General features: G+C 45.1%; 1 protein-coding gene and 1 long non-coding RNA gene across 3 annotated transcripts; one reads left to right on the top strand and one right to left on the bottom strand.

Annotated features, from left to right (window-relative positions):
- Positions 1-146: 146 nt before the first annotated feature.
- LOC148124927 (uncharacterized) lies at positions 147-4,971 on the bottom strand. Of its 2 annotated transcripts, none has more exons than XR_015744818.1 (3): positions 4,865-4,971; positions 3,511-3,681; positions 147-329 (listed from the first exon to the last, which is right to left on the bottom strand). It is a non-coding gene; the product is annotated as an uncharacterized LOC148124927 (long non-coding RNA). The 2 variants fall into 2 exon arrangements; XR_015744819.1 differs by having other exon boundaries at positions 3,515-3,681.
- HAUS5 (HAUS augmin like complex subunit 5) lies at positions 4,868-26,448 on the top strand. The gene is made up of 19 exons (XM_026718778.2): positions 4,868-5,215; positions 7,013-7,075; positions 8,462-8,494; positions 9,927-9,951; positions 10,475-10,607; positions 11,445-11,598; positions 12,585-12,660; positions 14,441-14,520; positions 14,662-14,719; positions 15,748-15,875; positions 17,202-17,280; positions 17,508-17,653; positions 18,935-19,097; positions 19,771-19,851; positions 20,230-20,375; positions 21,926-22,040; positions 22,545-22,683; positions 24,247-24,379; positions 26,094-26,448. Exons 1-19 carry the CDS (start codon positions 4,980-4,982, stop codon positions 26,215-26,217), a joined length of 2,112 nt encoding a protein of 703 aa, XP_026574563.2. The 5' UTR covers positions 4,868-4,979; the 3' UTR covers positions 26,218-26,448.
- Positions 26,449-27,723: the final 1,275 nt, after the last annotated feature.

Raw genomic sequence — 27,723 nt, 5'->3', positions numbered from 1 at the left:
TTCTTTAATTAGCGGTTCTGACTGTAAATAGACACCAGACAGAGCATTTTTCAACCCACGCACACAATTTGCTTTTGAATTTCTTTAAGCATCTTTTCTCATGTACATTGCACAGAGAGGAACAAGTAAACATATTTCTAGGCGTGAAAATGTTTCAGGCAGATTTAAATCCCTTCAGTGTTGTGTGGGCAAGCAGACAAAGAGAATCTGAAAATGAACTCACCTGTCAAGTGTGCAGCATTAATTTAGGAAAAGGCTGGGCTTTTGTATGTCTTTATTCCCACAATACAGCAAATGTTTAATGACTTTAACTCCTCTGACTTTGTACCCTGAAAGAAATAAAAAGTCTTTTACAAATTCCATACTAAGCCCATCTCCTTGAATAGTATTTTCAGATACAGTAATCAAATCATCACTCTCCAATTAGATACAACCATTGGCAAAGTTGGTTTCAAAGCAGTATCATGGTTTCCGCTCCCAAACAAGACCTTTATTATTTTTTTCTCCCTGCATCTTAGAATTATTGAGAAGATTATTTTAGAATTGATTTTGTGGCCAAATCCCCTCTAACACACTTCGCTTTCCAATCCTAACAATAATAAATATTTTCTTTATTTAAAACAACAGTTCTAATGTGGATGAATATATGTTTCATCCGACAGTGTTGTTTTTCAAACCGATGGGTGGAAAGCCATTATACTGCAATGGTTTGTTTTTACCATAAATATAACGCGTAAGAAAGACATACGGCTGAATTCACTTATAGTTTGCATGAAATAGGAAATGCATTTTGTTTTGAGGTTAGGACAAAGCAACCCCACGAAAAATTTAGGTCAGAGGATTGTATTCCAAGACAAAAAATAAAAATCAAGAGTTAATGCCAAAGAAAACATTTTCATTTTCAAAAAAAAATCATCCTTCAAGCCTTTTTTTTTTTTTTTTGCCAACCTAGTTCAGAAGCATACAAATCATCATCCTCTTTTAACAACTCCATAATGCAGAGGATGGAGTCTGGGCAACTGAATGGAGCTAATAGAGTGTTTAATGGCCGGATGCCCTTCCTGTTGCCAATATGGAGTTTTGTTCAACTTCAGCAGATATATTCTCATTGTGCCCAGAGAGAGAAATATCTGCCTCCACCTAGGATCAAATTCACACATTCTGACTGTGAGGCGAGAGCTCCACCTCTAGCGCATCACACCACTCCAGAAGCATACAAATGCAAGTAGATAAATAGGTACCACTTCAGCAGAAGGTTGCCGCATTCCCTATTTTCATGCTGGCCACATGATGATAGAAATATTTCAGACAACACGGGCTCCTTCAGCTGAGAATCGCAAATGAGCACGGCCCCCTTGGGACAGTCACAACTGGACAGGGAAAACTTTTAAATTCATTGATGATGACCTGTGCCATAAACTGGCTTTAATGAGCATCTAGTTTGCCATATTAGACTGCTTTGTCATTTGATACAAGTAGTCCTTGACTTACGATCACAACTCAGCCCAAAATTCCTGTTGCCTAGCAAGAGAGAGTAGTTAAGTGAATTTTGCCCCATTTTACAACCTTTCGTGCCACAACAATTGTTGAGTGAATCACTGCAGTGGTGAAGTTAGTAACATCTGGTTTCCCCACTGACTCGGTCTGTCAGAAGGTCACAAAAGGGGATCCCATGACTCCAGGACACTGCAACCATCATAAATAGGAGCCAGTTGCCAAGCATCTGGATTTTGATCACTTGACCACAGGGATGCTGCAAAGGTTCGTAAGTGTGAAAAATGGTCATAATTCACTTTTTTTCAGTGCTATCGTATTTGAACAGTCACCAAACGATCTATTGTAAGTCGAGGAGTACCTGTAGTCTTCCTATCAGGCCCAGATTCAGAGATGACACACCTAGACACAGCTAGATCCCACTGAGTTCAATCCTTCATATGCTTATACCTGATGGACAGAATCTTGCCTATAGTAAGCTACGGTAAATACAGTAATTAGGAGGGAAACCTTGGTCCGTTGTCCTGCTGGGAGGAACCAAGTTTAAGCTGATCGGTTCACAGGACAGGCGGGAAATTTAACCTCAGTGGCTGAGCTGTCAAGACAGCTCTCTATAAAAGAGAGAGCTGTTGGGCAGCCAACACACTTCTATGTCAACTACTAAAGAGCTGTTTTCACTATCCTGTGGCCCCGCCTCTTCATTCAAACCCACAACTTAACAGTATAACTTTTTAACATACTAGGTATACCCTAAAAGAGTCTAAGATGTGGCTCAGCTGAATTTCTTTTCCCCTCCATATCCAGAACCAAACCGCACACTCTCTTAATCTGGGCTTCTTTCTGGAAAAACTCAATGTTGCCAAAACTTTCCCTCACTGCTGTACACCCCATCCCATAATATCTGCATACAAACCTTTCTGCTTCCTTATACTCCCCCATCTAATGCTCCTACCCCTTTTAGATTCTTTTAGGCTCATTCTTTTGTGTATAGTTAATACTGTACATATATTTTATATCTTCTAGCTTTTCATAATTTTTTAAGATTCCAATGTAGCTTTATTTTTTTTAATCGACTCTAAATCACCCTTCTTATGCTGGTTTTGACCGTAATAAAAATTCCATTCGATTTGGCAGACAGTTGCTTTGGCCTTGGGAAAAGGGCATTCTGTTTTTCAGAATCTTCATTTAAAATAAGAGGGATGGTTCTAGAAAACAAATCACAGCTCCTTGGTAAAGCGCCTACTTTGCATTCCAAAGGCTGTGGGCATCACTCCCTACCCTGAAAAGAACCAAAGGCAACACAGAATTTAACAAAGATTTCTTTCATTGGGGAGAAGTATGCGTGGCATTTCATAAGACTTGCATTCATTCATAGGTGTTTGGTGGAGTACAACTGGAGTTTTAAGTACCCTAATAAATGAGAAAACTCCACTCTTTTCTATACAGAACAGCTGCTATATGTAGGTTGCAAACTCCAAACAGCAGCAAAGGCAAACAGTACAGAAAAATAAAACATATGAAGAAGGGTTACAGGAACTGGGCCTGGCTAGTCTAGTGAAGAGAAGGACCAGGGGAGACAGGATAGCAGTCTTCCAATATTTGAGGGGCTGCCACAGAGAGGAGGGGGTCAAGCTATTTTCTAAAGCGCCTGTAGGGCAGACAAGGAATAATGGATGGAAACTAAACAAGGAGAAATTTAACCTGGAAGTAAGGAGAAACTTTCTGACAGTGAGAACAATCAACCAATGGAACAGTTTGCCCCTGGAAGTTGTGGGAGCATCACCACCTGAGACTTTCAAGAAGAAACTAGACTGCCATATGTCAGAAATGGTGTAGGGTCTCTTGCTTGGGCAGGGGGGTGAACTAGATGACCTACAAGGTCCCTTCCAACTCAGATTATTTGTTATCTGTTATTCCATCAAATGGCTGTTCGGGTTTTTGCAACCCAGATAGGAAAGCTCTCTCCACACTTCAAGGAGACAGCCACCTTAAGATATTTTCTAAGGTCAAACTCACCTACCAGTACTTCTGTAATTGTTGAGTTACCACAGCAAGCAGGACATGGTTATATTTCACAGGAGGTTATTCAATTTCAAGCACCTTTCTGAACAATTTGTTGCCCCAGATATCTGCAGTCCTGCCTCCATCAGCATAGAGGAACTCAGAGATGATCCTCTGGGCTCCATTCTAGGAAAATGAGATAACATGGGGGGGAATTTTTAAGCTGATGTTTGGTGTGAGGAGGAGGGAAGGACAAACTTTGTCAGGTTTTAAAAGATTATAGCCCACAAGGCAACTCATGACCCATGGTCATAATTTCAGAGCTATTTCTCTAACACTTATATATCCAACATATCCTTGCCACGCCTCCCTCAAATTCTTGCACATTCATTTTTTTCATCCTTTTTCCTCTGGATTGTATAATCTCTTCTGCAAGCCTTTTAATGGCTGGCTCATTCCTTCCAAAAGGTCAGCTCAGACAATGGGGCACAATTCAGATTCTGCTGAATTTTCCACTGAATGAGAAGGGCAACCATTTTGGGTTGGCTGTAGAACAACCAACATCTGATGACCAACGTCTCTAATGGGAATAACAGTTACTTGGGCATATTATACAGCTGAATGCTATTCCTGGTCTATTCTGCACCCAACTAGAAATAATAATTACAGAATGAGAGAAGGTTACAAGCCAGCATTCCTTGATTTAAGGAAACGTGTGTTGTTTAAAAAAAGCATTTAATCCATTTAGCAGCACCCAAGCTACACAATAAACAATAACATACCTGGCCCATTTCAGTTGGGCAAGTAATACATGTAATAAACAAGTATGTAAATAAACCTAAACAGATAACTTATTTCTAATAGATAATACATCTATTTGAATTTACAGTAAATAAACCTGCTGCATATTGAATGACTTACCATGCTTAGTAACCAAGAGCGTTCATACAGTATGCTAAAACAGGGGTCTCCAACCTTGGCTACTTTAAGCCTGCTGGACTTCAACTCCCAGAATTCCCTAGCCAGCAAAGCTAGCTGGGGAATTCTGAGAATTGAAGTCCTCCAGGCTTAAAGTGGCCAAGGTTGGAGACCCTTGTGCTAAAATATACTCGTTAGGCTACACTCAATGGACATGCCTCGTTTCCACACTTAAGAGACTTAATTATTTTTAAAAACCATAGTTTCTTTTAACTTGACAAAGCCTTAAACACGCCCCTATACTTTGCTCCGTTTAACTGCAACTCTCGGTCGCAAATCAGAAACAGCCCAATTGAAAGAATCCAGAGCTTCTGCCCTATTGTACTTTCCAAGAGATTCCACCCCCTCCGCCCCACTCCTATACTCTTGGACCACAACTCCCGTCGCCCACCGCGGGAACAGCCATGGCTCCATGACAGCTGCAGTTTCCCTCTCCCTCTTGAGTATTCACCCTACCAAACAAACTACAAGTCCCATAGGGCATCGCGAAGGTACTTAAACAGAAAATGTTTCCGGAAAGCTCCGCGCGGGAGAAACCACATTTCCCAGCGTGCTCTGCGGGGGGCGGAGTCCGTCTCGAAGGGCGCCGGAGTTTGAGACGGGTGATGGCGAGCGGGGAAAATGTCGCTGGGAGGAAGGCGGGGGGGACGGGGGCATCTCTGGCTCAGGAGCTCAGGCGCTGGGCGGCTGAAGAGATGAAGCTTCCTCCGGGCAAAGTTCCGTCCGAGAGAGACGCACGCAGGTGGGTGAAAGCGGGTAGAAAGGGGCGAGAGTGTTTCTGAGCATCAGCAGAGTGCTCTCCCCAGTCTCCCGGGGGTCGTGAGAATAAACCTACCAAGCATTGCAGGACTGGGCTAGAGAGGGTGGGACGCTGTTCTCCTAACCATGGCTAGGTTCGCTTGCACCTTAACAGGGTGACTGAACTATTTTTAATAATATTGTAATTGGCCCTCGACTGCAAATGGAGAATGTTGGTTTATAATACAGTAGATTATGTAATTTTAGTGCTTAGAATACCTTTATTGCAGCTTTGAATGTACATTAATCGGCATACATTAGAATGAAATGTCGTTGCATGCAGCTCTTAAAGGGTCTCCGCTTCCAATATACACCAATATACACTACATAAAACATGACAAAATAAATAGAATAGAATTCTTTATTGGCCAAATGTGATTAGACACACAAGGAATTTGTCTTGGTGCAAATGCTCGCAGTATACATAAAAGAAAAGTTACATTCGTCAAGAGCCAAGAATCATAAGGTACAACACTTAATAGTCACAGGGTACAATAAGCAATCAAATCATACTAGGAAACAGTCAATAAACATTGTAAGGATACAAGCGACAAAGTTACAGTCATACAGTCACAAGTGGGAGAAGTAGAACTGTATCAGCAGCTCCTTAGGCAGTTTGAGCTTTCTGAGTTAGCGCAGAAAGAACATTCTTTGTTGTGCTTTTCTGATGATGTTTTTGATGTTAGGTGTCCACTTTAAATAAATACAAAGTTGTGTATTGCAATGAAATGTCTTTGCATGCAGCTCTCAAAGGGTCACCACCTCCAATATACACTACATAAACCATGACAAAGTAAATACAAAATTATGCATTAGAAAGAAATTTCGCTATTTGCAGCTCTCAAAACGTCACCACTTCCAATATACACTACATAAAGCATGACAAAATAAATAAATACAAAATTATGCATGAGAATGAAATTTCATTGCATGCAGCTCTGAAAGGGTTGCATGCAGCTCCAATATAACACTACATAAAGCATGACAAAATAAATACAAAGTTATACATTAGAATGACATTTTGTTGCATGCAGCTTGCAAAGTTTCACCCCCTCCAATAAAACACTAAATAAACCATGACAAAATAAATAAGTACAAAATTATGGATATATCCACATATATGATATGACACAGAGAAACAACACAGTTTGGTTCGAATGTATACGTGTATATGGTGAGAATAATGAATCTTGCAAGTTTACTGGACAGATGGCATAGGGAACAAAACTGTTACAGAATCTGGAAGTCCTGCTAAAAATACTTTGAAACTTCCTCCCCGAGGGAAGCAACAGAAACAGACTGTAAAGTGGGTGTGTAGGGTCTCTAACAATGCTTTGAGGGCTAAGCACATAGTGCTTATAAGCGCTATCCTGAATAACGGGAAGTGAGCTTCCTACAGTCTTCTCCATTGTCCTCACCACTCTCTGTATGGACTTTCTATCAGAGGAACTGCTGCCACTAAACCAAACAGGGATGCAGTTTGTTAAAAAATGCTCTCAATCGTGCCTCTGTGGTCAGGATAGAGGAGAAAGATGTACTCTCGCATCCGACTTAGGAAATGCAGGTGCTGGTTTGCAACATAGTTAATAGTATATCAATACTGTTTCAGGATAGGATTATAGGTATGGTTCCAATAGTTTGGAGTTATATAGAGAATTACTTTGAGAAATATGTGAACTTAATATAAGTTATCCATCTCATGGATTTTTACTGCTACTTCCATCTCATGCTTCACCCCCAGAATGTGCTCAGGTCAGTGTGCTGACATCTGGAAATATATCATCCGCCATGTTCATCATCAGAGGTAAGAATACAAAGATGGAGATGGGATACAGGTAGTCCTTGATTTACAAGAGCTCATTTAGTGACCGTTCAAAGTTACAACGGCACTGAAAAAAGTGACTTAGGATCATTTTTCACGCTAAAAATCGTGGCAGTATCTCCTCATGATCGTGTGATCAAAGTTCGGATGCTTGGCAACTGGTTCATACTTATGACCGTTGCTGTGTCCCGGGGTCATGTGATTCCCTTTTGCGACCTTTTGACAAGCAAAGTCAATGTGGAAACCAGATTCACTTAACAGCCAGGTTACTAACTTAACAACTGTGGTGATTCACTTAACAACTATAGCTAGAAAAGTCATGGGACAAAACTCACTTAACAAATAACAATTTTGGGTTCAATTGTCATAAGTCAAGCATTACCTGTATTCAGAATTTTCCTTGAGGCTTCTACCTTTGTTTAGTCTGTAGCCCTTTGAAGGGTTTAGAATTTCTAGATTTGAAGCCCAGAAGGATTTGGATTAGAGATCCCATCATCCCCTGCCAGTAAGGAGTAGAATAATTTCTTCCAGCAATGGATAGCCTCAGGAGGCCCAAAAACGGGCCTTCTAGAAATACCAGAAGTGCCAAAACGGGCCTGTTTTCAGCCTCCAGAGGCTTCCCTCAGGCTTCTGGGAGAGCGAAAATGGCCTCAAATGGGCTGAAAAATCAGCTGAGAGGTGAACACATGCACAGTGCAAGTATGGGGGCAGGGCGGGGGGTGTTGCACATGCCGGCACAGAGGGGGCTCATTGCATTGTGGGTGCCAGCACACACGCTTTCGGCACACCACAACAAAAAGGTTCGCCATCAGGGATGGGATTCTATCAGTTCGCATCTATTCACTAGAACCGGTTGTTAACATTCTAAGCACTTCAGAGAACTGGTTGTTAAATGAAATTACTGGCCTAATCCTGTAAGGAAGGCAGGAAGGAAACATTCTGGTGTTGCTTACAGAAAATGCCTCTCCATTAACCCGTATTACATTCTTGGCAGGACTGTGTAAACCCAGCCACATGGCTTAAGACTGTGATGGTGAACCTATGGCACACGTGCCACAGGTGGCACACAGAGCCATTTGTGTGGGCATGCAAGCTCCAGCCAGACGTACCTGCACTGCACATTATGCGCCTCCCAGCTGATTTTCAGCCCACTTGTGGCTATTTTTGCCCCCCCAGAGGCTCAAAAAAAGCCTTGGCAGCCTATCCCTATATACTTCCTTTTGTTGTCCAAGTATATACGTAGCACTCCAGCACAACCTTCATTGCCCTGGGGCTGACTTTTTGACCCACATTATTCTGCACCTTAAGTACATTTTTCAGGGTGTATCCTGTACTCCATTGAACACTTTCGCCTTGCTTATATTGCAGGACTGTCAAGAAGATCCGTGGGAATGTACTGTGGTATCCTTTTCTTAACCCTTTTTCTCGATAAATTTTCTTCTCCCTTTCCCTTCATGGGCTTGAGCGGTTAACCCTGAAACCCCCAACTATCATGGATATTTATTTCTCCCCTAATACTTCCTATTGGTTGGAGCAAAACAATGAAAAACATTGTAATAACAATGTAGTCTTAGAATACCTCGGTTGATTCAATCTGCTGCTAATGGTGGAAAGAGAAAGAGATTTAAAAGCCTAGCTCTGATCATACAATTTTGCTGAAACACTATCTAACCCAGTGCTTCTCAACCTTGCCAACTTGAAGATGTGTGAATTTCAACTCCCAGAATTCCTCAGCCAGCTTTGCCAACGTCAAAAGTCCATACATTTTCAGGTTGTTTAGATTGAAAAATCTAAGTTATGTCATGCATTGACGTATAGGATGTAGGAGTCACTTGAGAGTTCCCCCATCATAATCTTCCCTTGCTGACTAAAATAACACCTAACAATGCTGTTTCTTGAACAGTTTAGTTTAGTTTACTTTATTGTCACTGCACCTCATACAACGAAATCAAACACCATCTTCAGTGCTCATCATGACCATGAAAATAAACACAACAGACACCCTTCACACTCCACACATTGAATTGAAAACCCCGACATTGCACCAACGCTGCACTATACAGTAGAATTCAACAGAGCTACTGCCCTGGGATCGAAGCTGTTTTTCAGCTTGTTTGTCCTTGTTTTTATTATCCTGTACCGTCTGCCAGATGGTAATAATTCAAAAAGGGGATTGTGATCTTGGAATTTCTTGAACTGCTGCGGAGATGCTAGGATTTTGTTTTGTAGACATTCTAGGGCACAAGGGCAACACTGAAATATGAGAGCCTTGTTCCACGTTCTACGCAGTTCGATACTGCAGATGGAACTTTGCATTAGGTTTATCCAGGAAAAAAAAAATTGGCAGTCAAATGTTGTTAAAGGGTGTATGGAATGGCTTGGAAAAACAGGAAGGCCCTAATCAGAGAAGAGGAGTTTGAGTCCAGGCCAAGAAAGTAACTTGAGAAAATATTCAGCGAACCCTTCCCTGTTTCACAAAAAAATAAACTGAGGGATGGGGGAAGGACATTCAGACATGCAAAATTCTTTTACTAGAGCTGCTCCTATAAAAATAGCCCTGAGCAATATGGCTTTGCCCTCTGTTTATTGAGATGACAAGTGTGCACCAAGGGAAATGTTGCACCAAGTTGTGCACCAAGGGAAACGTTGCCGTATTTTAAAGATGTCAATCACAATACGGATTCTTTCTGCTGCACAGTCTTCTTTTGACTAATTGCTACCTTTCAAAAAAAAAGAAAACGTGCTGGTTTTTGTACCTTACTCAAGGCCGAGCCCGAAGGATTTCCAAACAAGTGAAACGTTTGTGTCCTTGATCCTATTTTTTGTCACATAGGTATCAGCAGATGGAAAAAAGTGAGGTGAGTAAGAACAAAATGAGGTGAAGAATTTGCTTCGTCTCCAAAGGTTTGGGCTGAAGGTGGGGGAAATGGGGCTCTCCTAATGTTCTGACTGTTCCCTGTCAACTTTGAGCCGGTGGCAATTGGAATCCGGCAGTAGCAGGAAAGTCAAGGATATGCCTTCCACCATTTGGAAAGCTCTATCTCACATGTTCATCCTGCCCCTGTTCCTCCCTGTCTACAAGCTGTTCTAATCCTGAAAGGCCCTGGCCTGATTGGCCCTGCCCTTCCCCATTTTCCTCCTCAGCCAATAAAGCTGCCCCCTCAATCTCTGTCGGCTCAGGTTCCAGCTCCTTTTCCCTCACAGATTCAAGCTCCGAAGAGGGGGGATGGGGCATGACAGAAGGATGGGCTTCCAGCTGTGAACCTTTTAAAGAAGGAGCAGGAGGGATAATTCTAGGAGTGTGCTCAGATAGGAAGCAAGAACTAAAAGATGGATAAGATGGCCTCCTTGGTAACGTTGCAGTTTGATCTCTCTCCTCAGGGCAATCCCAGTGCCTCTGAATCGGATAAAGAACGTCGCAAGCATCTAATCCAGGCCATCTCTCGCTTGAAGGAGGAAGATCAGCAGTTGGACCTCCAGATAGGATTGGCCCAGCGCGAGTTCGTAGCCGGTGGTGAGTTGAGAACAAACAGCGAAAATGTTTGGACACCACTGCGAACTCCTTAGAAGATTGTTGGGCTGTGTTTATAAGCCCCCTGTCATGCCCCTGTCTGAATCTGACTCAGAGGAGGAAGCCGAACAGCTGACAGGGAGTGGGAGTGTGGCTCCTTTGGCTGTGGAAGAAACTTGGGAAGGGCAAAGTCCAGTTGGGCAGAGCAGGAGAGAGGGAATTTAGAGGAAGACCCAGGCCCACCCCACTCTTCATCCTGGGGGCATGCAGGGAGGAACGGAGAAGGGAGCAACGTGGGTTGCATGGCTTACGGGGGAGGAAAGGGCCCCGATTCCCTTCATTAGCTGCAGCTGGGAACACAGTGTATAAAAAAGGCAAGCTCTTGGGAGCAAACGTGACTTTATCTTGTATCCTCGTGGCTTATCTGGGTTCCTGGCGTCTTCCCAACTGTGTGAGTTTTGCCGTGCTTTCAAGTTTGAAATTCTTGCTCCTGCCCTGCCAAACTAATTGCTTCAGTTTGGTTTATTTGGATTTTAAGTTACAGTTTGTGCGTGCCTTGTTTTAGACTGAATTTTCTACAGTCAAAGGCTCTTCCTGGGAGAGTTTTTCTCCAGCCCGACGGTAACCTGGACATTGGGGGCAAAGTTGGAGACAATAAAGGGATAAATTGCTTATCTGACTGTGTTGCCTTTGTGCCACGTCCCTTTGGGTCATCACACTCCCCTTGACTGAATCCCAGCATCGAAACCCATCAAATAGAGCAAGTAGGTTCAGCTGTAGGTTCAGCTGTTCATATCTGCACACCCTGATTTGCAACATCTTGTTCTCCTTGTCATCTAGAGGCCATCCCAGAAACAACTCAGATCTGGGATGCCAAACGGCGCCGTTTGCTCCTGAAGGCCTACTCCGCCCGGATCACAGCAGAACGGCAACAACTGCACAAGAAAGCTGCCCAGGTCAAGGGACATTTGGAGCATTTGAAAGAGATGGAGAAGTACGGGCTCAGTTCCTAGGTCCCTTTACCTCCTTTTGGCAAGGGGGGATCCTAGTTGGTGGAGCTTTAGTATGGTGGAGGAAGAAAGGGTGATTTTGGGTCACATGCAGGGGTGGGCTTCATAAAGGTTAGCAACTGGCGCTCTGCCCGGTTGCTGGGTGGGCGTGGCCAGGGTGGGCGTGGCCTAGTCAGCCTCCTGCACCAAGGCAGGGGGGTGTTGCCCTCCCTGGGCTCCGGAGGATTTCCTTGAGCCTCCGGGAGGACAAAAATGGTCTCCTCGGCCTCTGGAGACTGGAAACGGGCCCATTTCTGGCCTTTGGGGGCCCCGTTTTTTGCCCTTCCCAGGCCTCCACACAGGCCCTGCACTCACCCGCATCCAAAACAGGCCACGTGGGGACTCGGGGGAGGAGGGGGCAGCCAGGGGTGGGATTTGTGGGTTCGCCGAATTGTGCAGAATCTTAACTAGAGGATCGCCCGGACCCGTACGAACTCCCAGCAGCCACCCCTGGTCACATGTACTCTAAACCAAGGCTCTTCAAACTTGACAGCTTTAAGACTTTGTGGACTGCAACTCCCAGAATTCCTCCTCCAGTTGTGTTAGCTCAGGAATTCTGGGAGTTGAAGTCCACAAGTCTTAAACTTGCCAAGTTGGAAGACCCTTGTACTGAACTGTGGCTTGATTAGCCATGGATGAATGAGGATAGACACAGTACGCTGGATTCATGCGTTATGCTAAGGCAGCCTTCCCTAGGTGGTAACTTCCTTGAAGTGTGGAATCCTAGAATGATTAAGGAATTACGGGAGTAGAAGTCCATGTTTCTGGAAGACACCAAATGCGCTACACCGGTTCTGAACCAGGATGAATTAGCACAACGTGTGAACCAAGCTGGTCTCTTATCAGCCAGCTGGCCTGGGGAAGAATATCTGCGGCATTCAAGTGTGGAAAGCAAAGGTCCATCTAAAACCCTCTTGTGGTTTTCTTCTAGGAAAGGCAAGATGGTCGTGGTTTTTGGTGGCAGACACCCAGAGCCTCAGTTCCCCACCTCGAAGCCTGAAGTCCTGGTAAGGCCTGGTTTACTGCTTTGCAGGAAGAAAAAAGAGAGAGAGAGAGAGAGAAAGGTTTTAAGTTATCCTTGGGGCCCACAGCTTTGGGAAGAATTCATAAATCATTCAAAGTTACAGCAGCGCTACATTAATAGTATTTGGTGCCCAGTCCTCAAAGTTAGGGCCATTGTAACACCCCAATGCCAATGTTTACAACTATGGGGTATGCTTCAACTGCCTGTCTCCCTCCCTCTGCCTTTTTTGGACACTCTGCACTCTGCTGCTTCCACTTGACCTTTGCTGTCTTCCTCTGACCCAAAGGTGCTTTTTCAAGAGGCAAGTGGACTTCCTTGTTTTTTTCTTTGAAGACGTTTCACTTCTCATTCAAGAAGCCTCTTCATCTCTGACTGGATATTGTGGAATGGAAGGATTTATACTCCTTGCAGACAGCTGGTCATTTGCATCCTTTTAGAGAGTCATTAAGGAGGTTCACCTGTGTTTACCAGGGTCACCTGAATGGTGCAAATGGGCGTGGAGCCTTTTTGGAACTATTGCAAGGACTGTGTTGTAGACTGGAGATAGATGACGTCATTTCCCTTCCCCTCGGTTGAAAGAGGGTTGTCCTAGGTGGTCTCTTCGACCCCTCTTTCAAACCAGCTGTCTGCAAGGAGCATAAATCCTTCCATTCTCCACCATCCAGCCAGAGCTGAAGAAGCTTCTTGGATGAGAAGCGAAACGTCTTCAAAGCAAAGAAGAAGAAGAAAGAAAAACCAGAAAGTCCAGTTGCTAAAAAAGCACCTTTGGAACAGCCGTGACCTGGATGACTGAGAATCTCCGTAGACATTTTTAGAGAGCCGTTGAGGCCACTTGGAGGTTTGTCTTGTCCTTGGGGTCGCCCGAGATGTGCCAACGGGTGTGGAGCCTTCTTGGCTACAGGATGTTTTCTGCCCTGTGTCTCTTCCCTGTTGAAGGCAGGCACAGGCTGTTGGGGGTGAATCTGTGCAAATGGTTGCCCTTCAGTTTTGAGATGCAGACAACACATATATTTTGAATACTTGAATACCAATTCTCCTTGCGCTGGTTGAGTATCATCTGCACTTCTAAAACTGTCTGGTTTGGTTCTGCAACCCAACAGGACAGACACAGACTTCAGGGGTTAATTATGACTTCAGAAAAAACAATGGCTACCAACCGGCTTTCAATCGAGGACCTGTATACTGCCTGAGTCAAAAAGAGGGCTGTGAAAATATTTACAGACCCCTCACATCCCGGACATAAACTGTTTCAACTTCTACACTGAAAACGACCCTATAGGGCACTGCACACCAAAACAACTAGACATGAGTACAGTTTTTTCCCCGAACGCCATCACTCTGCTAAACAACTAATTCCCTCAACACTGTCCAACTATTTACCAAGTCTACACTACTATTACTATTAATCTTCTCATCAATCCTTTTCACCCATCCCCTTCCACTTGGGCCTGTATGACTGTAACTTTGTCGCTTGTATCCTTACGATTTATATTGACTGTTTCCTAGTATGATCTGATTGCTTATTGTACCCTATGACTATTATTAAGTGTTGTACCTGATGATTCTTGACGAATGTACCTTTTCTTTTATGTACACCGAGAGCATTTGCACCAAAGACAAATTCCTTGTGTGTCCGACCACACTTGGCCAATAAAGAATTCTATTCTATTCTAAAGCAAAAATCTAAAGGAATGGAAAAGTGAAAGATGCGGATTGCATAAAAGCCTCAGCTCAGGTTTTATGCCTTTTTTTTTTTCCCCTAGCGGGATGTCCAGGAAAGCTGCCAGCTGCGTTTCCAGTTCCTGAAGACTCTCTTTGAAAACAGCATCTCTGGGAGTTCTCCGTAAGGATCCTTCCTCTCACCTTTCTGCAATTGGGGCCTTTGGCATAGAAAACAAGCCGGGTCTAATGTCATGTGTGAACACGCCCGCTCACTAGCTCCCTCTTTAAAGTTCTGATGTGTTTCTTTGGTTCTTCCTGGCAGAGGGACGAACGAGGAAGAGATGAATAATACTTACCAACATTGGTTGAGCACCGTGGAGGTAAGGCAGACTATCATACTGGAGCAAGGGTGGGAAAGTTCCTGCCTTAAAGACATTGTTCCCAGGTCCCTTTGGTTGGGGCTGCTAGGAGCTGTAGTTCAGCCAGATAAAGAGAAATGAAAGCAGTGCAATACACAGCATTGGTAAACAATGTTTTTTAGCCTCGGAGATGCTCTTTGCACCTTCCTTAAGAACAGTGGAACGCTTAACTGGACATTATCAAGGCTGCTAGATACAATGGAAATATTTAGATCTGGGCTTCTCAAAGTTAGCAACTTGAGAAATGGGTGGACTTCAGCTCCCAGAATTCAGGCTGGTGCGGGGAATCTGGGAGTTGGAAATATTCTGAGTAACAAAGACAAGATTAAAAACCAACACAAGAAAAATACATAGTGATAAACTACAATGACATCATAATAGCCATAAATCTCTGCAGGGACCAAGGTGATTTTTCTTTTTTTAACCTCCAAACAAAAGAATCCACATTTTTAGCCCACTTTGGGGTTTGCAGATGAGGCCGGGGTTGCATTTGATCTGTTGGTAACCCATACTTGTAAGGTCAGCTATATCAGAGGCCCCCGAACCTTGGGCCACAGCCCACTACTGGGCCGCGGCCTGTTCGGAACCAGAGCACGTGAGCGTTTGGCCGGCACACATGCGTGCACATGCAGCTCAACTTGCATGAGCAGTCTATAGCAGTTAGACTTCTATACCGCTTCACAGTGCTTTACAGCCTTCTCGAAGTGGTTTACAGGGTCAGCCTATTACCCTCAACAATCTGGGTCCTCATTTTACCCACCTCGGAAGGATGGAAGGCTGAGTCAAAACCTTGAGCCTAGTGAGAATTGAACTGCCAAATTGCAGGCATCCGGCAGTCAGCAGAATTAGCCTGCACTACCGCATTCTAACCACTGCGCCACCACAGCTCTTTAGCCCAAACATTGGATATTGCTAGCTGTGACAGTGAAGGCTTGGCTTAGAGGTTGGATCAAGGGCAATCTCATCTATTGTTTTGCGTCTTCCTACAGAAAGTTGTCGGTACCTATCCTCCTGCCCATATCCTTTTAGCTCTGGAGCACTTGGCCTGTCAGAACACAGTGAAGCTGCAGGAATTGACGGACAAGATCAACATCTCCCAAGATGTGGCTGCCCTCAAGTAGGTCCTGACCTTTGGCTAAGAAGGACTTGATTATGGTGTCCTTCCCAGGGTAAAACTGAAGGCGTCTCCATTGCTGGCAAGAGTATTCAGCTGCTTCATGGAATTGCTTTTGAGGTCATGATCAACATGCATGTAATAATTTCCATTTTCGGCTAGTTCAATAAGTGCTGGCTAACTTAAGACCCGTGAGATTTCCCAAAATGCTTTAGACCATTCCCAAAGCTCTAGGGCAGTGATGGTGAACCTTTTTCGGTGCGGTGTGCCAAAAGCAGGCACGCGTGAAATAGCATGCTTACCACTTACCCATAATGCAGTGCACTTCAGCGGGCCCTGGGCATGCATACACAACACCCCTTACCTGCATTGTGCATGCGTGCACCTCCCAGCTGATTTTCAGCCCATTTGAGGCCATTTTCGCCCACTTGGGCTCGACGGAAGCAGGCCGAAAAACGAGCCCATTTTGTCACTTCCAGGCCGAAAATCAGCTGAGAGAGACACGCATGCGCAGTGCAGGTAAGTTTGGCTGGGGCTCGCGTGCCCACACAAATGGCTCTGCGTGCCACCTCTGGCACACGTGCCACAGGTTTGCCATCACAGCTCTAGGGAATTCTGGGAAGCTTTCACATGCCACCAAGCCAGCTCCCGCTCACAAAAGTAGTTCTGCCCACGTAAATCTTGCCCCAAAGGCCAGTATATGGCACAATAGCGTTTCTTGCTCTTGGGAGCCCTTCTCACTTTTAAAATTATGGAAGACCCCAGAGGAGCTTTTGCTTGTATGGGTTACGTTTGTTGATATTTACCATATTAAAAATGAAAGCCGGCACATTTGTAGAGTGTATATTTCTAGAGGTAAAAATAGCAATATGAACCTCGCTAGATAAAACAAATTCATTTTTTAATGGAAAAAAAAAACACCCCTGCTTCTTTTTGTAAACAAATAAATAAGGGTGGTATTGTTTTTAAATTTCTGCAGGTGCCTTCAATACCTGGGAAATGATTTCACAAGCCCCTGAGGGGTTCTTGAGGGGGGGCCCTCCGCGGTTCCTCAGAGCTCACTTTAAAAAAACACTGTGATAAGAGGATAAAGTTTGAGATTGCAGAGACTTGGATTCAAGTTTTAATCTGACCCGTAGCATTTAACTAGATACTTCTGGGCAAGGCGCATGCATCTCTTAGCCCAGCTACCATTTGTGGGCGTGGAAGCCCAGGGTTGCTGCTACAGTGAGATAGGTGGCATATAAATTAAATAGTTAAATAAAGCTTGGTTCTGGGTTTTCCATCGGCATGTCAGCTCTGCAAGCCCCATTTTGCTCTCTTCTTTAGGTTCCGTTATGACAGCACACACCTGCAGGATGTTTCGGATTCTGCAGACAAGCTACCTTCTGTCCGGGTTCTTATACAGGTGAATAAATTGGATCTCAAAACACTTTTTTCCCCCCAAAGTCCGTTTTTGCGGTTAGAACAGTTTATTTCACAGCCAGAGCTGCTCCGTTGAGGTTTGGAACAGCCTGTTTCTGGATGGAACATTCTGAATGGGGGAAAGGGGGAGATTGAATTCACCTGGTGGATTTCCTGTATAGTATATGGGGGAAAATTGTCGCCTTGGTCTCTTTTCTTTGCATGGGACAGGAGGGCTGGAGCAAATGTGAGGTGCTGTGTGTGCAACAGATTCCTCTACATGCTGAGGAGAAAGGCCTGCTGGCACGTCTTGAGGCCCTGGTTAAGGAGATGCACAGTCTCCTGTCTGATGGATCGGAGCGCTCCATCCTGGCCAGGTAAGACTCTTCCAGATGGGCTTCAGATGAGGGAGTGATGATAAGGGAGTGGTGTGGTGCCCTCGAGGTAGAGCCCATGCCTTACAATCTGGAGGCTGTGAGTTCAATCCTAGGTAGATACGGCAGACACTTCTCTCTCTGGGCACACTGAGAATATATCTCCTGAACAAAACTCCGCATTGGTGACACATTTCCTGACTGTTAGAATTAATCAGTGGAACAATTTTCTTTCAGAAGTCGTGAAAACTCCAACACTGGAAGTTTTTAAGAAGAGATTGGACAATCATTTGTCTGAAGTGGTGTAGGGTTTCCTGCCTAAGCAGGGGGTTGGACTAGAAGACCTCCAAGGTCCCTTCCAACCATGTGATTCTATTCTATGCCTGGGTAAGGGTAGTTTTGTGGTGGCCTGCCAGGCCTTCAAGGAACGCTGAACCTACAACTGTTTGAAGCTACAACAGCAACTGAAAAAAGTCATAACCATCCTCACACTTACGACCATTGCAACATCCCCATAAACACATGGTCAAAATTTGGGCTCCTGGGAACTGGCATGTATTGGGCACCTGTTGCAGCATCCCAGGATCAAGCCATAGCCCCTTGCAACCATCCCAGTCTGCGTCCCACTAGTAAAGTCAATGGGGGAAGCCCGATTTTCTTAATTGAGCTCCCCTTAATTCGAAATTGGATTTGCTTAATTAATTAAATTAAGATTTGCTTCATTGCCGTGATTTGCTTAACAAAAGCAAGGCAAAAAAAGTAATCACCATCATCATAAAATCGGGCGCCTTGCATACCAATGAAAATTCCGGTCCCAAATGTGGAACTACCTCAACTTACGACCACGAGCCCAAAATTTCTGTTAAGCGAGGCATTGGTTACGTGAGTTTTGCCCCGTTTTACGACCTTATTTTGCCTTCATTTGTTAAGTGACTCACTGCAGTTATTCAATTAGTCACATGGTTGTTAAGTGAGTCTCGCTTCTCTGTTGATTGTGCTCGTCAAAAGGGGATCACACGGCCCGCGGAACACAGCAACGGTCGCAAGTATGAACCCGTTTCCGAGCATCTGAATTTTGACCACATGATCATGGGGATGCTTCAGAGGTCGTAACTGTGAAAAACGGTTCTCAGTCACTTTTTTTTTTCCGGTGCCATCGTAACTTTGGTCACTAAATGAACTGTTGTGAGTCGCGGACTGCCTGCACTTCACTCCCACACGCCTACTGAAACAACCAGGTCTGTCAGTTAGGCCTGACTCAGTCTCTTCCCCTTGCAACCCCAGAACGGTGTTTGAGCTAGAGCTCCGGGCAGTGAGGTTGCGAGGATACAGGGACGGTCTGCTGCGTGGATGCCAGGGACTTGAAGAAGCCGTGAAGGTCCGGTACGCAGAGCTGCAGAACTTGCAGGCGAAACGTCAGCGCATCTTGGACTTCCGCCATTTGGTGGTAGGTGTGCAGGAGGAGGAGAAAGAAATGGGGAGGAGGGAGAGAGGAAGGCAGGTGTGATGACCCGGGACGTGGCACAAAGGCAAAACAGTCAAATAATCTTTATTAGCTCCAACTTTGTTCCCAATGTCCTGGTTACCTTCTGGGGCTGGAGGAAAGGATAAAAACCAGGGGTGGGCTTCAAGAATTTCAGCAACAGGTTCTCTGCCCCATTGCTGGGTGGGTGTGGCCACGGTGGACGTGGCCTGGTCAGCCTCTTGAACCATGGCGGGGGCGTGGGGAGGCGTTTTCGTCTTCCCCAGGCTCGGGCGAAAACTCTCTCCGGAGGCTGGAAACAGGCCCATTTTTGGACTTCCGGGAGCCCCGTTTTCCCCCCTCCCCAAGCCTCCCCTTGGGCCTTGCATCCAAAACGGGCCACGTGGAGACTCCTGGGAGGGGTGGGAGGGGAGGGGTGAGGTGGGAGGGGCCAGCCAGAGGTGAGATTTGGCGGTTCACTGAACCAGCCATAACGTTAGCAATGGATCTGCTTGAACACAGGCAAACCCCGTAGCAGCCCACCCCTGATTAAAAACTCCTTCCAGTCAAACTCCTGGTATTGAGGGACTGGAAAAATGAGACAGTTCATTGAAGGACTTTCATCCCTTGGGTCAATTTCTCTCCTTCCCTCCCACAGAACGAGAAACAGCAACATATTCGGGCCCTTATCAAAGGCACTTCGTTTCTCAAATCCCAGCTTCGCAAGAACCAGGTTGAGGTGAGATGGCTTATTCACCCCGTCTGTCACAGGTCTTTGCTCATCCCCTGTTCGACTCCTTTCAAGATTTGAGATATTAAGATTTCAAACCTTCACCACGCAGATTACACCAGGGTTTCCCCAACCTTGGGCCACTTTTAAGATGCGGTGGACTTCAACTCCCAGAATTCAATGGCTGGCTGGAGAATTCGGGGACCGGAAGTCCGTGCACCTTAAAAATTACCAAGGTTGGGGAAATCCTGGATTACGCCTTCTGTCCTGAAGCCACAACCCTTTCTAAAGAAAAGACGTGGGATGAAAATGGCAAAATGGCTCCCCTGAAAGTTATTTCTGTGCTCGTTTGTAACCCGGTTGACTTACAGCGCGCCTCTCCCTCAGATCCAGGATTTCATACAGAAAAAGCTGCTCCCTCAGGCACAGCAGGTGCAGCTGGAGACCCAGAAGCTTCACAATAGGGTAGACCGTGAGGTCCAGCATTTCAAAACCATTTCCCTGCCTTCTCTGCTGACCTGTCAGGTCGCTGGGTGAGTCATCTCCAGGCGTCTCCGTGTGGCTGGTTGTAACTCTGATTTGTGGGGTGTGGGTGTTTTGAGTCCTTTTCCAGGGACTTTCTTTTTTCCAAAGCTCGAAAGAGACCTATTTGCTACCCTTTTTTTCCCCTTGAGAAATAATTCAGCTGGGAGAAGTGACTTGGGTGGCTTGAGAAAGTGGTTATCTGTGATGACCCAGAGTGTAACACAAGCGTAACAAAATCCAATACGTAAATAAATGTCCTTTAATGCCTCCAACTTGGCCCCATTGTTCAATAATTCTCAGTGGGAGATAAAACGTACTCAAAAATAGTCTTCAAAAGAAAGCAACACAGTCCAAAATTAATCAGCAGATAGAGGTGAAATAAAAAACCAAACAAACTACAATGACGAAATGTCCACAACGGACCAGGATAAGTGATTACCAAATTCATGGAGATAACAAGGCACAGTCTGTTGGAAGGACGCCAACTAATATAACTTCAGCCCAAAATAACACACGCTTTGCTTCTGGCAATGCTGTGTTGTAATTGTCTCTCTTATATACTAGTTTCCCCAGCTGCAACCAATGAGAGGGATCATGGCCACTTCCTCTCTCATAAGCCAAGTTGTTTCCTTCTCCGTTCCTCCTGCATGTCCTTGTATGTAGAGGGGATGGCCCTAGTTCTTCTTCTGACTGCCCAGCTGGCCTCTGCCCTTCCCCAGCCTCCTCCACAACCTCCAGAGCCACACTTCCACTCCCTGTCAGCTGTTCCTCCTCTCCCTTAGAGTCCGACTCTACCCAGGGCATGGCATTACCATTTGATGATGGAGAATGAAAAGCAGATGGTGTCGTCATTCCAACTAACCAACTCCAAATCAAGAAACTCCGAGACAAACATTTCCTCAAAGTTCTATTTTATTAGAGTTGTCCTATTGGCACATCTGGGAAAACCCGAATCTGAGAGTTCTGGGTTTTCCCTTCCCAAAAGAGAAATCAAAGACTCATCCCCTACATCCATCACATGGACCAAGCAAATCTTCATCCCAACTGGAGACATCCCTCCAGTCGCTCCCCTCCAGGTGCAGGGCAACTTGTCCTTGACTCTCTGAGAAAAGAATGTTGTTGTGGTCTAATCTTCTACCTCACTATGAAACCCCCCCTCCCAAATTCCCGGGCACTGAATGTGGCAAACTTGAAGTTTCCAAGTAAAAAAATGCTTCCAAGGCTGACAGATGGGCTATCGGTAAAAGCATTTTCTTATTAAAAATTAAAATTAAAAATCCCAGTTTCTCTTCTTCCTGAGGTTCATTTCCTATGAATGAGGTAGACCGAACCTAATTTCTAACCTTTCTTGGCACTTGCCTTTCCTCGATGCAACGTTTCAGCAGCATGGTTGGCCTCAGGTTTGTTTGTTTTTTTTAACAAAAAGAAAATAGGCTTGATTTTCTTTTTATGCGTGGAGGATTGGCATGACTTAACGATGGTCAATGTGATTGATGTAGGTTCAATTGGAAGAGGGAGCGGGGGGGAAAACCCACTTCTTTCTGCCATTGTCTTTCAGGTCTCAACCCATCCCAGCCCACAAACTTTCCATCCATCACTTAAGCTGGACAGCATCCTCTGAAAACCAGGCCTTTCTCAATGTATGCAAAGGAATTAACTTCCCCCTTTATAAGGTAGGGTGTGCCTCTCTGGTGTAATTTGCTGGATTCATCTAGAGACAGATGAAATTCATTTGGACTGTTCTAGACCCTTCTTCTTCACCCACCCTCCCACCTTAATCATAATCATTAAGGAATAAGGGCAAACTTTGCGGGTGGGGGAAATAAAGTGGAAGCCAATGTGGCCAACTGGGTGGGCCTGGCCCGCTTGACGCCACTCACTGGGTGTGGCTGACTGAGTGGGCGTGACGAACTGGGTGGGCGTGGCCAGCTTGACGCCACTCCCCAAACTGCTGGCATGTTTCCTCTTCGCATTGGGTGGACTGGGCCGAAGCTACGCTGGCCCGATCTTCCCTCTTCACATCGAATAGAGTAGGGCAGCCCTGCGGGCCGCATCCGACCACATCACGGGCCTTGAGTTTGCCACCCCTGATCTGATCCGTGCATTGTCCTATAGGGCATCTGTGAGCGTTCTTCCTCACCCCGGTGCCTCTGCTTTCTTAATCTCCCCCCTTTTAGGCTCCTGAACAGCTTCTTCTCCATCTGGTGGAGCTGAAGAAGGAGCTTGCTTACCTGCGTGCCCAGCTGAGCTCCAAGCAAAGAGCTTTGAGAAGTTTGCAGCACCAGCTGGAGGCTACCTCAGAGCCCGATGTGCCATGTAGGGAAACCTCTTCAATTTTTATTTATTTTTTTTGCTGTTCCTGCTTCTTTCTTTCTTTCTTTCTTTCTTTCTTTCTTTCTTTCTTTCTTTCTTTCTTTCTTTCTTTCTTTCTTTCTTTCTCTCTTTTTCTCTTTCTCTCTTTCTCTCTTTCTCTCTCTCTTTTTTTCTTTCTTTCTCTCTTTCTTTCTTTCTCTCTCTCTCTTTCTTTCTTTTTTGCAATATTTTTTTTTAATATTTTAAAAAAGATCTCTTTGGGTGAACAATGTGGTTCCAGGTTTTTACATTTCAATACAAACATGACCGTGTTTACATATTCAGCTTTCATGTTCAATTTCATATCATACTATAACTTATTCCATTTTTCTTTAAATATTCTCATATATTACTATATTCATTACACTTAGTTAATCCAACTTCAATTCGTATTGTGGCTTATTTCATTTTTCTTTCAATATTCGGATGCCTTATTTTACAATATTAACTAAATTCCTGTTTCATTTCTATACGCATTACACAAAATTACTTTATCGATCACATTTGCAAGTTTTATCGCATACTGTTATTCCATTCATTGTTCAATAACTTCCATCCTAATTCTAATTATCCAAAAGTTGTCCCCTTTCATTGTCAATTTCGAGCCTGCCACCCCTTTACCTTATGTGTTCCTCCATTTTGTTCCCTGCTTCTTCTTTCTGACCCTTGAGTTCTCGTTGAAATTTTCCAAAACAGGTCATCCTCCTCCTTCAGAATTCCAGTCCTTCTCTCTTCCTGTCCCAGCCTGTAAGTGAAAGGAGACACTCCCACATCCTTTATCCGATAAATCGAAAAGCTGCACTTGAAGAGGCGAACGTTTGATAATATTTCTCCATGCCACATCCCCATTTGGGGCATGACAGTGGTTTCCTTACAAATAACAATAGCACTTAGCCTTATATACCGCTTCACAGTGCTTTACAGCCCTCTCTAAGCAGTTTACAGAGTCAGCCTATGGCCCCGAACAATCTGTTTCATTCATGCTAGCAATGACGTTGCCAAGGGCGAGAAAACTTCCAAGCTTAGAGAGCACCAAGGAGCCTCCCAGTTCAACCTCGAGCTACAAATATTCACCTCTATCAGTACCTATAAGGCTTTTGTAATGTAAATTATTATTAACATTGAGATGCATTTTGTGCTGCTAGCTCAATTGAATGTGTTTATTTCCTATTCCTTTTGTTTTGTTGCACTTTTTTTTTTTATCTACCAAGCCACGGTGACTCTTCTTCCTTCTAAGCTTAGGATAAATATAAATGGAGAGCCAATCTAGGTATTTGGGTTAAGGTATCAATCAGGCTAGGAACCAGAAGGCTTGTGAGTTCTAGTCCCACCTTCGGCACAAAGCCAGCTGGGTGACTTTGAGCCAGTCACTGCCTCTTAGCCCTGTTGAGAAGGCAATGGCAAACCACTCGTGAAAAACCTTGCTGCAGAAAGCTGCAGAGACTAGAGCAGGCAGTCTGTAAGCACTGGACCTGCTCAAAGGGGAGGACAAATAATGGCTAAGCTCATTTCCTTTTCTGTGTCCAGCCTTGGTGGAAGAGGTGCGGTCCCATGACCAGAAACAAGTCTTGTTGCTGCTGCCCTGTATCCAACGCACGCTGGATCAGTGCCAGCGTTTCATCAAGCGCCGGCCTGAGATCCAAGCCGTTATCGATGACTGGTAAGCGAAAGGACCCTGCCTAGCAGGTATTGAGGGCCTGGTCAAAGAGAGGGGAGGTGTCAGTATAGTGATTTAAGAGTTGGCCAGATGCTACGATGATGCAATGATGCATTGATGTAATGATGAGAATGAGTCAGCAAGGTTTTGGGCTGTTATCCCTTTAAGAGCCTGTATAATAATAAGAAGCCCTGTTTGTGTGCGTGTCTCTCTCTCTCTCTTCGCCTGTTCTGACCTGGGCTTCCTTAAAACACAAATCTTAGTCCTGGCAAAATCTCTTTATTTTCATGGCTGTGAATTACGTTCATTCACAACTTGAAAGGCTTCACAAACAGTCTTTCGGGGGAATGTTTATAAACACCCACCTTATTGCCCTTGGAATGCTGCCAGAGAACTAATTGCCAAATGCAGGGCAAGGCCAAACTTGACCCAAAGTCAAACAGGACTTTTCAAAGCTTGAATGGACCAGAGGAACTAATTGCTTCCTGCAAAAGCTCACATCCCATTCGCTCTTCTTTTATGTCCTATGGGAGAGGCCAATCATCTCCAAGGTGTGGCCTTACTCCTGAGTCAACCCTGCTTTCTCAATTGTTATCTTCTGGTAGCCCTGCGCATGCTCAAGCTGGGAACCGGTTCCAGAAACTCCCCCGCCTCACTGCTGTCTGAGTCTGAAGGCAGCTGATAACTGCCAGCCTGCCCTGACCCCATCTCTGCCTCTGATGCAGAGCCCTCATCCAAGCCCCCCTCAGCCTCCAAGACTGGCCCAGGTTCCTCCCCAACCTCCTCCCCAACTCCGCTGCTATCTCCATCAGCCGCCAGCGGGCCACAACATCTCTGTGTGTTCTTCCCTGCTATAATTTGCTGTTCATTTGACTTTTGGTTATAGTACATGTGTGTACAATATACAGTATATTCGTTTGTAGATAAAACCACTATTTATTACAAACCTCTATTTGCTGTTATTGCTCCAGGGTTATCTCATGTAGTAAAGCTTGTATGCACACTGACAGGAGGTGTCATGCCCCTGTTGGAATCTGATTCCGAGGGGGAAGTTGAGCAGCTGACAGGGAGTGGGAGTGTGGCTCTGTTGGCTGTGGAAGAAACTGGGGAAGGGCACAGTCCGGTTGGGCAGAGCAGGGGAGAGGTAGAGCAAGGCAGAGAGAATTCGGGGGAAGATCCAGGCCCACCCCCTCTTCATCCTAGGGTACGCAGGGAGGAACGGAGAAGGAAGCAACATGAGTTGCATGGCTTATGGGGGAGGAAAGGGTCCTGATTCCCTTCATGATCCGCAGCTGGGAAAACAGTGTTTAAAAAGGAAAGCTGCGCACAGCAAAATTTGCTGGAAGTAAACCGTGAGTTAACTTTGTTTGTCGAGCCTTATCTGGGTTCCTGGCGTCTTCCCAGCTGTGTGCTTTGTTGGCCTTTGAAGTCTGCAATTCCTTATCCTGCCCTGTCCAGTTAATTGCTGCAGCGTGGTTTATGTGGATTTTTATTTACAGTTTATATGTACTTTGTTTTTGGACTGAATTTCCTCCACTTAAAGACTGTTCTTGGGAGAGTTTTTTCTCCAGCCAAAGGTAACTGGACATTGCAGGCAAAGTTGGAAGTATTAAAGGGACTTTTCTTAGTTATGTGACTGTTGCCTTTGTGCCATGACCCGGGTCATCATAGGAGGTGTGCCGCATTCGTACATCCTTTATGTTTCCTCTCTGTCTAGGTGGGAGCAGCCAGGACAGTTTGTTCTTCCTCACAAGCGCCGCCATGGCTTCACTTTGCAACAGTGGCTGGAGCGTTGGAACTTGGCTGCCAAAAACCTGCAGCAACAGCAGATGGGGTTTTGAGGAACTTCTTGGTATCCGTCTGAGAAGCTGCAGTGCTTCCATCCATCTGCTGAACGATGGCTCTTAATTTCACGAAAGGAGGTAAAAGCAGTTTTCTGCACTCACCTCACCTCCCTCCCTCTCAAGGGTGGCTGGGGGGGGAGAGGAAGTAACGTTGACGGTACATCTCAACAAGTAGCACCCGTGTATTTTCCAAGGATTTGAAATAAAATTGAAATGTATCTTCCTTCATCCGGCTTTGCCTTTTTTTCTAACCTTTTCCCTCGCCTCACGGCTAAGACAAACGCACACCTAACTTTTTCTTTTTCCTTGGTGGAGGGAAACTGATCTGGTTTTGTTACTTTTTCTTTCCCCCTTCCCCACAAAAGAGAAGCCTTCCTCGAATTTCCTCAATGGGTTGCCCTTCGTATGACGACCATAAATTGTCCTAGAGCGAAGGCGCAGCGGGCAAAACGGTAGGCGACCTCTGTTCCCGAACTGCCGTGTTTTGAAGCAGCAAGGAGACGAGTTCGTCCTTTCACAAATGCAGGAATATAAGCAGATGCCACAGCCTTGTGCTATGTGCTGTGCATTAAAGCTAGCAAGCCAGGTGTTTTTTTCCCCAAGCGATGCTGGTTCTCTAACAATGCTGGAACGTGATACTAGCTCACATTCTCTTTGAGTTGCAACTCCCAGCGTTCTTCGCCATTGGATAAGCCGAAAGGAAACACGGTTTTGCCATCTCTGAGGGATGGCTAACTTTCCTAAAGGTAGACCTTGATTAACAACCGGTGACTTAATTATGGCCGAAACTACCTCCCACCCAAAAGGTACAGGGTTGTCCTCAACTTATGACCACAATGGAGGCCAGAATTTATGTTGCTATGCCAGAAATTTTGGCGAGTTTTGCCCTCTTTTGACGATTTTTCTTGCCACCGTTCAGTGAATCACCGCAGTTGTTAAAGAAGTCCCAAAGGTGCTTCTTTTTCAAGAGGCAATTGGTTTTTTTCTTTGAAGACATTTCGCTTCTCATCCAAGAAGCTTTTTCAGCTCTTGACAGGATGTTAGTGGGGAATGGAAGGATTTATACTTCTTGCAGACAGATGGTCATTTGCATCCTTTTATAGAGTCACTGAGGCCATTTGGAGATTTATCTGTGTCTTCAAGGTGTCCTGAGTGGTGCAAATGGGTGTGGAGCCGTCTTGGAACTGTTGAAAGTATAAATCCTTCCATTTCACACCATCCAGTCAGAACTGAAGAAGCTTCTTGGATGAGAAGCGAAATGTCTTCAAAGAAAAAAACAAACCAGAAAGTCAAAAAGCACCTTTGGGACAACCATCACCTAGATCAGGGGTCGCCAACCTTTTGGACCTCAGGGACCACCAAACTCATAATTTTAAATCCCGTGGGGCACTAATATGAATTTGACTGACAGTGGCTTGCTGACATTGGTGGGAAAGTCGGTCCCATATTCCAGAGCTGCAGGAGTCACAGGACTGGCCCTTTGGTCATCCCAAAGCAGCTGCT

This window comes from Pseudonaja textilis, chromosome 10 (genome assembly GCF_049901715.1).
Source record: "Pseudonaja textilis isolate UNSWEBS1 chromosome 10, rPseTex1.2, whole genome shotgun sequence".
Taxonomy (NCBI): Eukaryota; Metazoa; Chordata; class Lepidosauria; order Squamata; family Elapidae; genus Pseudonaja; species Pseudonaja textilis.
This window is presented reverse-complemented; position numbering and strand designations above follow the sequence as displayed.

What these genes read in the sequence shown, in the direction of transcription:
- HAUS5 (XM_026718778.2), top strand. Translation starts at nt 4,980, where the DNA reads ATGTTTCCGGAAAGCTCCGCGCGGGAGAAACCACATTTCCCAGCGTGC. An exon ending in CCTCGAAGCCTGAAGTCCTG is followed by an intron (nt 12,661 to 14,440) that starts GTAAGGCCTGGT and finishes TTTTTCCCCTAG; the next exon opens with CGGGATGTCCAGGAAAGCTG. An exon ending in TTAACTTCCCCCTTTATAAG is followed by an intron (nt 22,041 to 22,544) that starts GTAGGGTGTGCC and finishes CCCCCCTTTTAG; the next exon opens with GCTCCTGAACAGCTTCTTCT.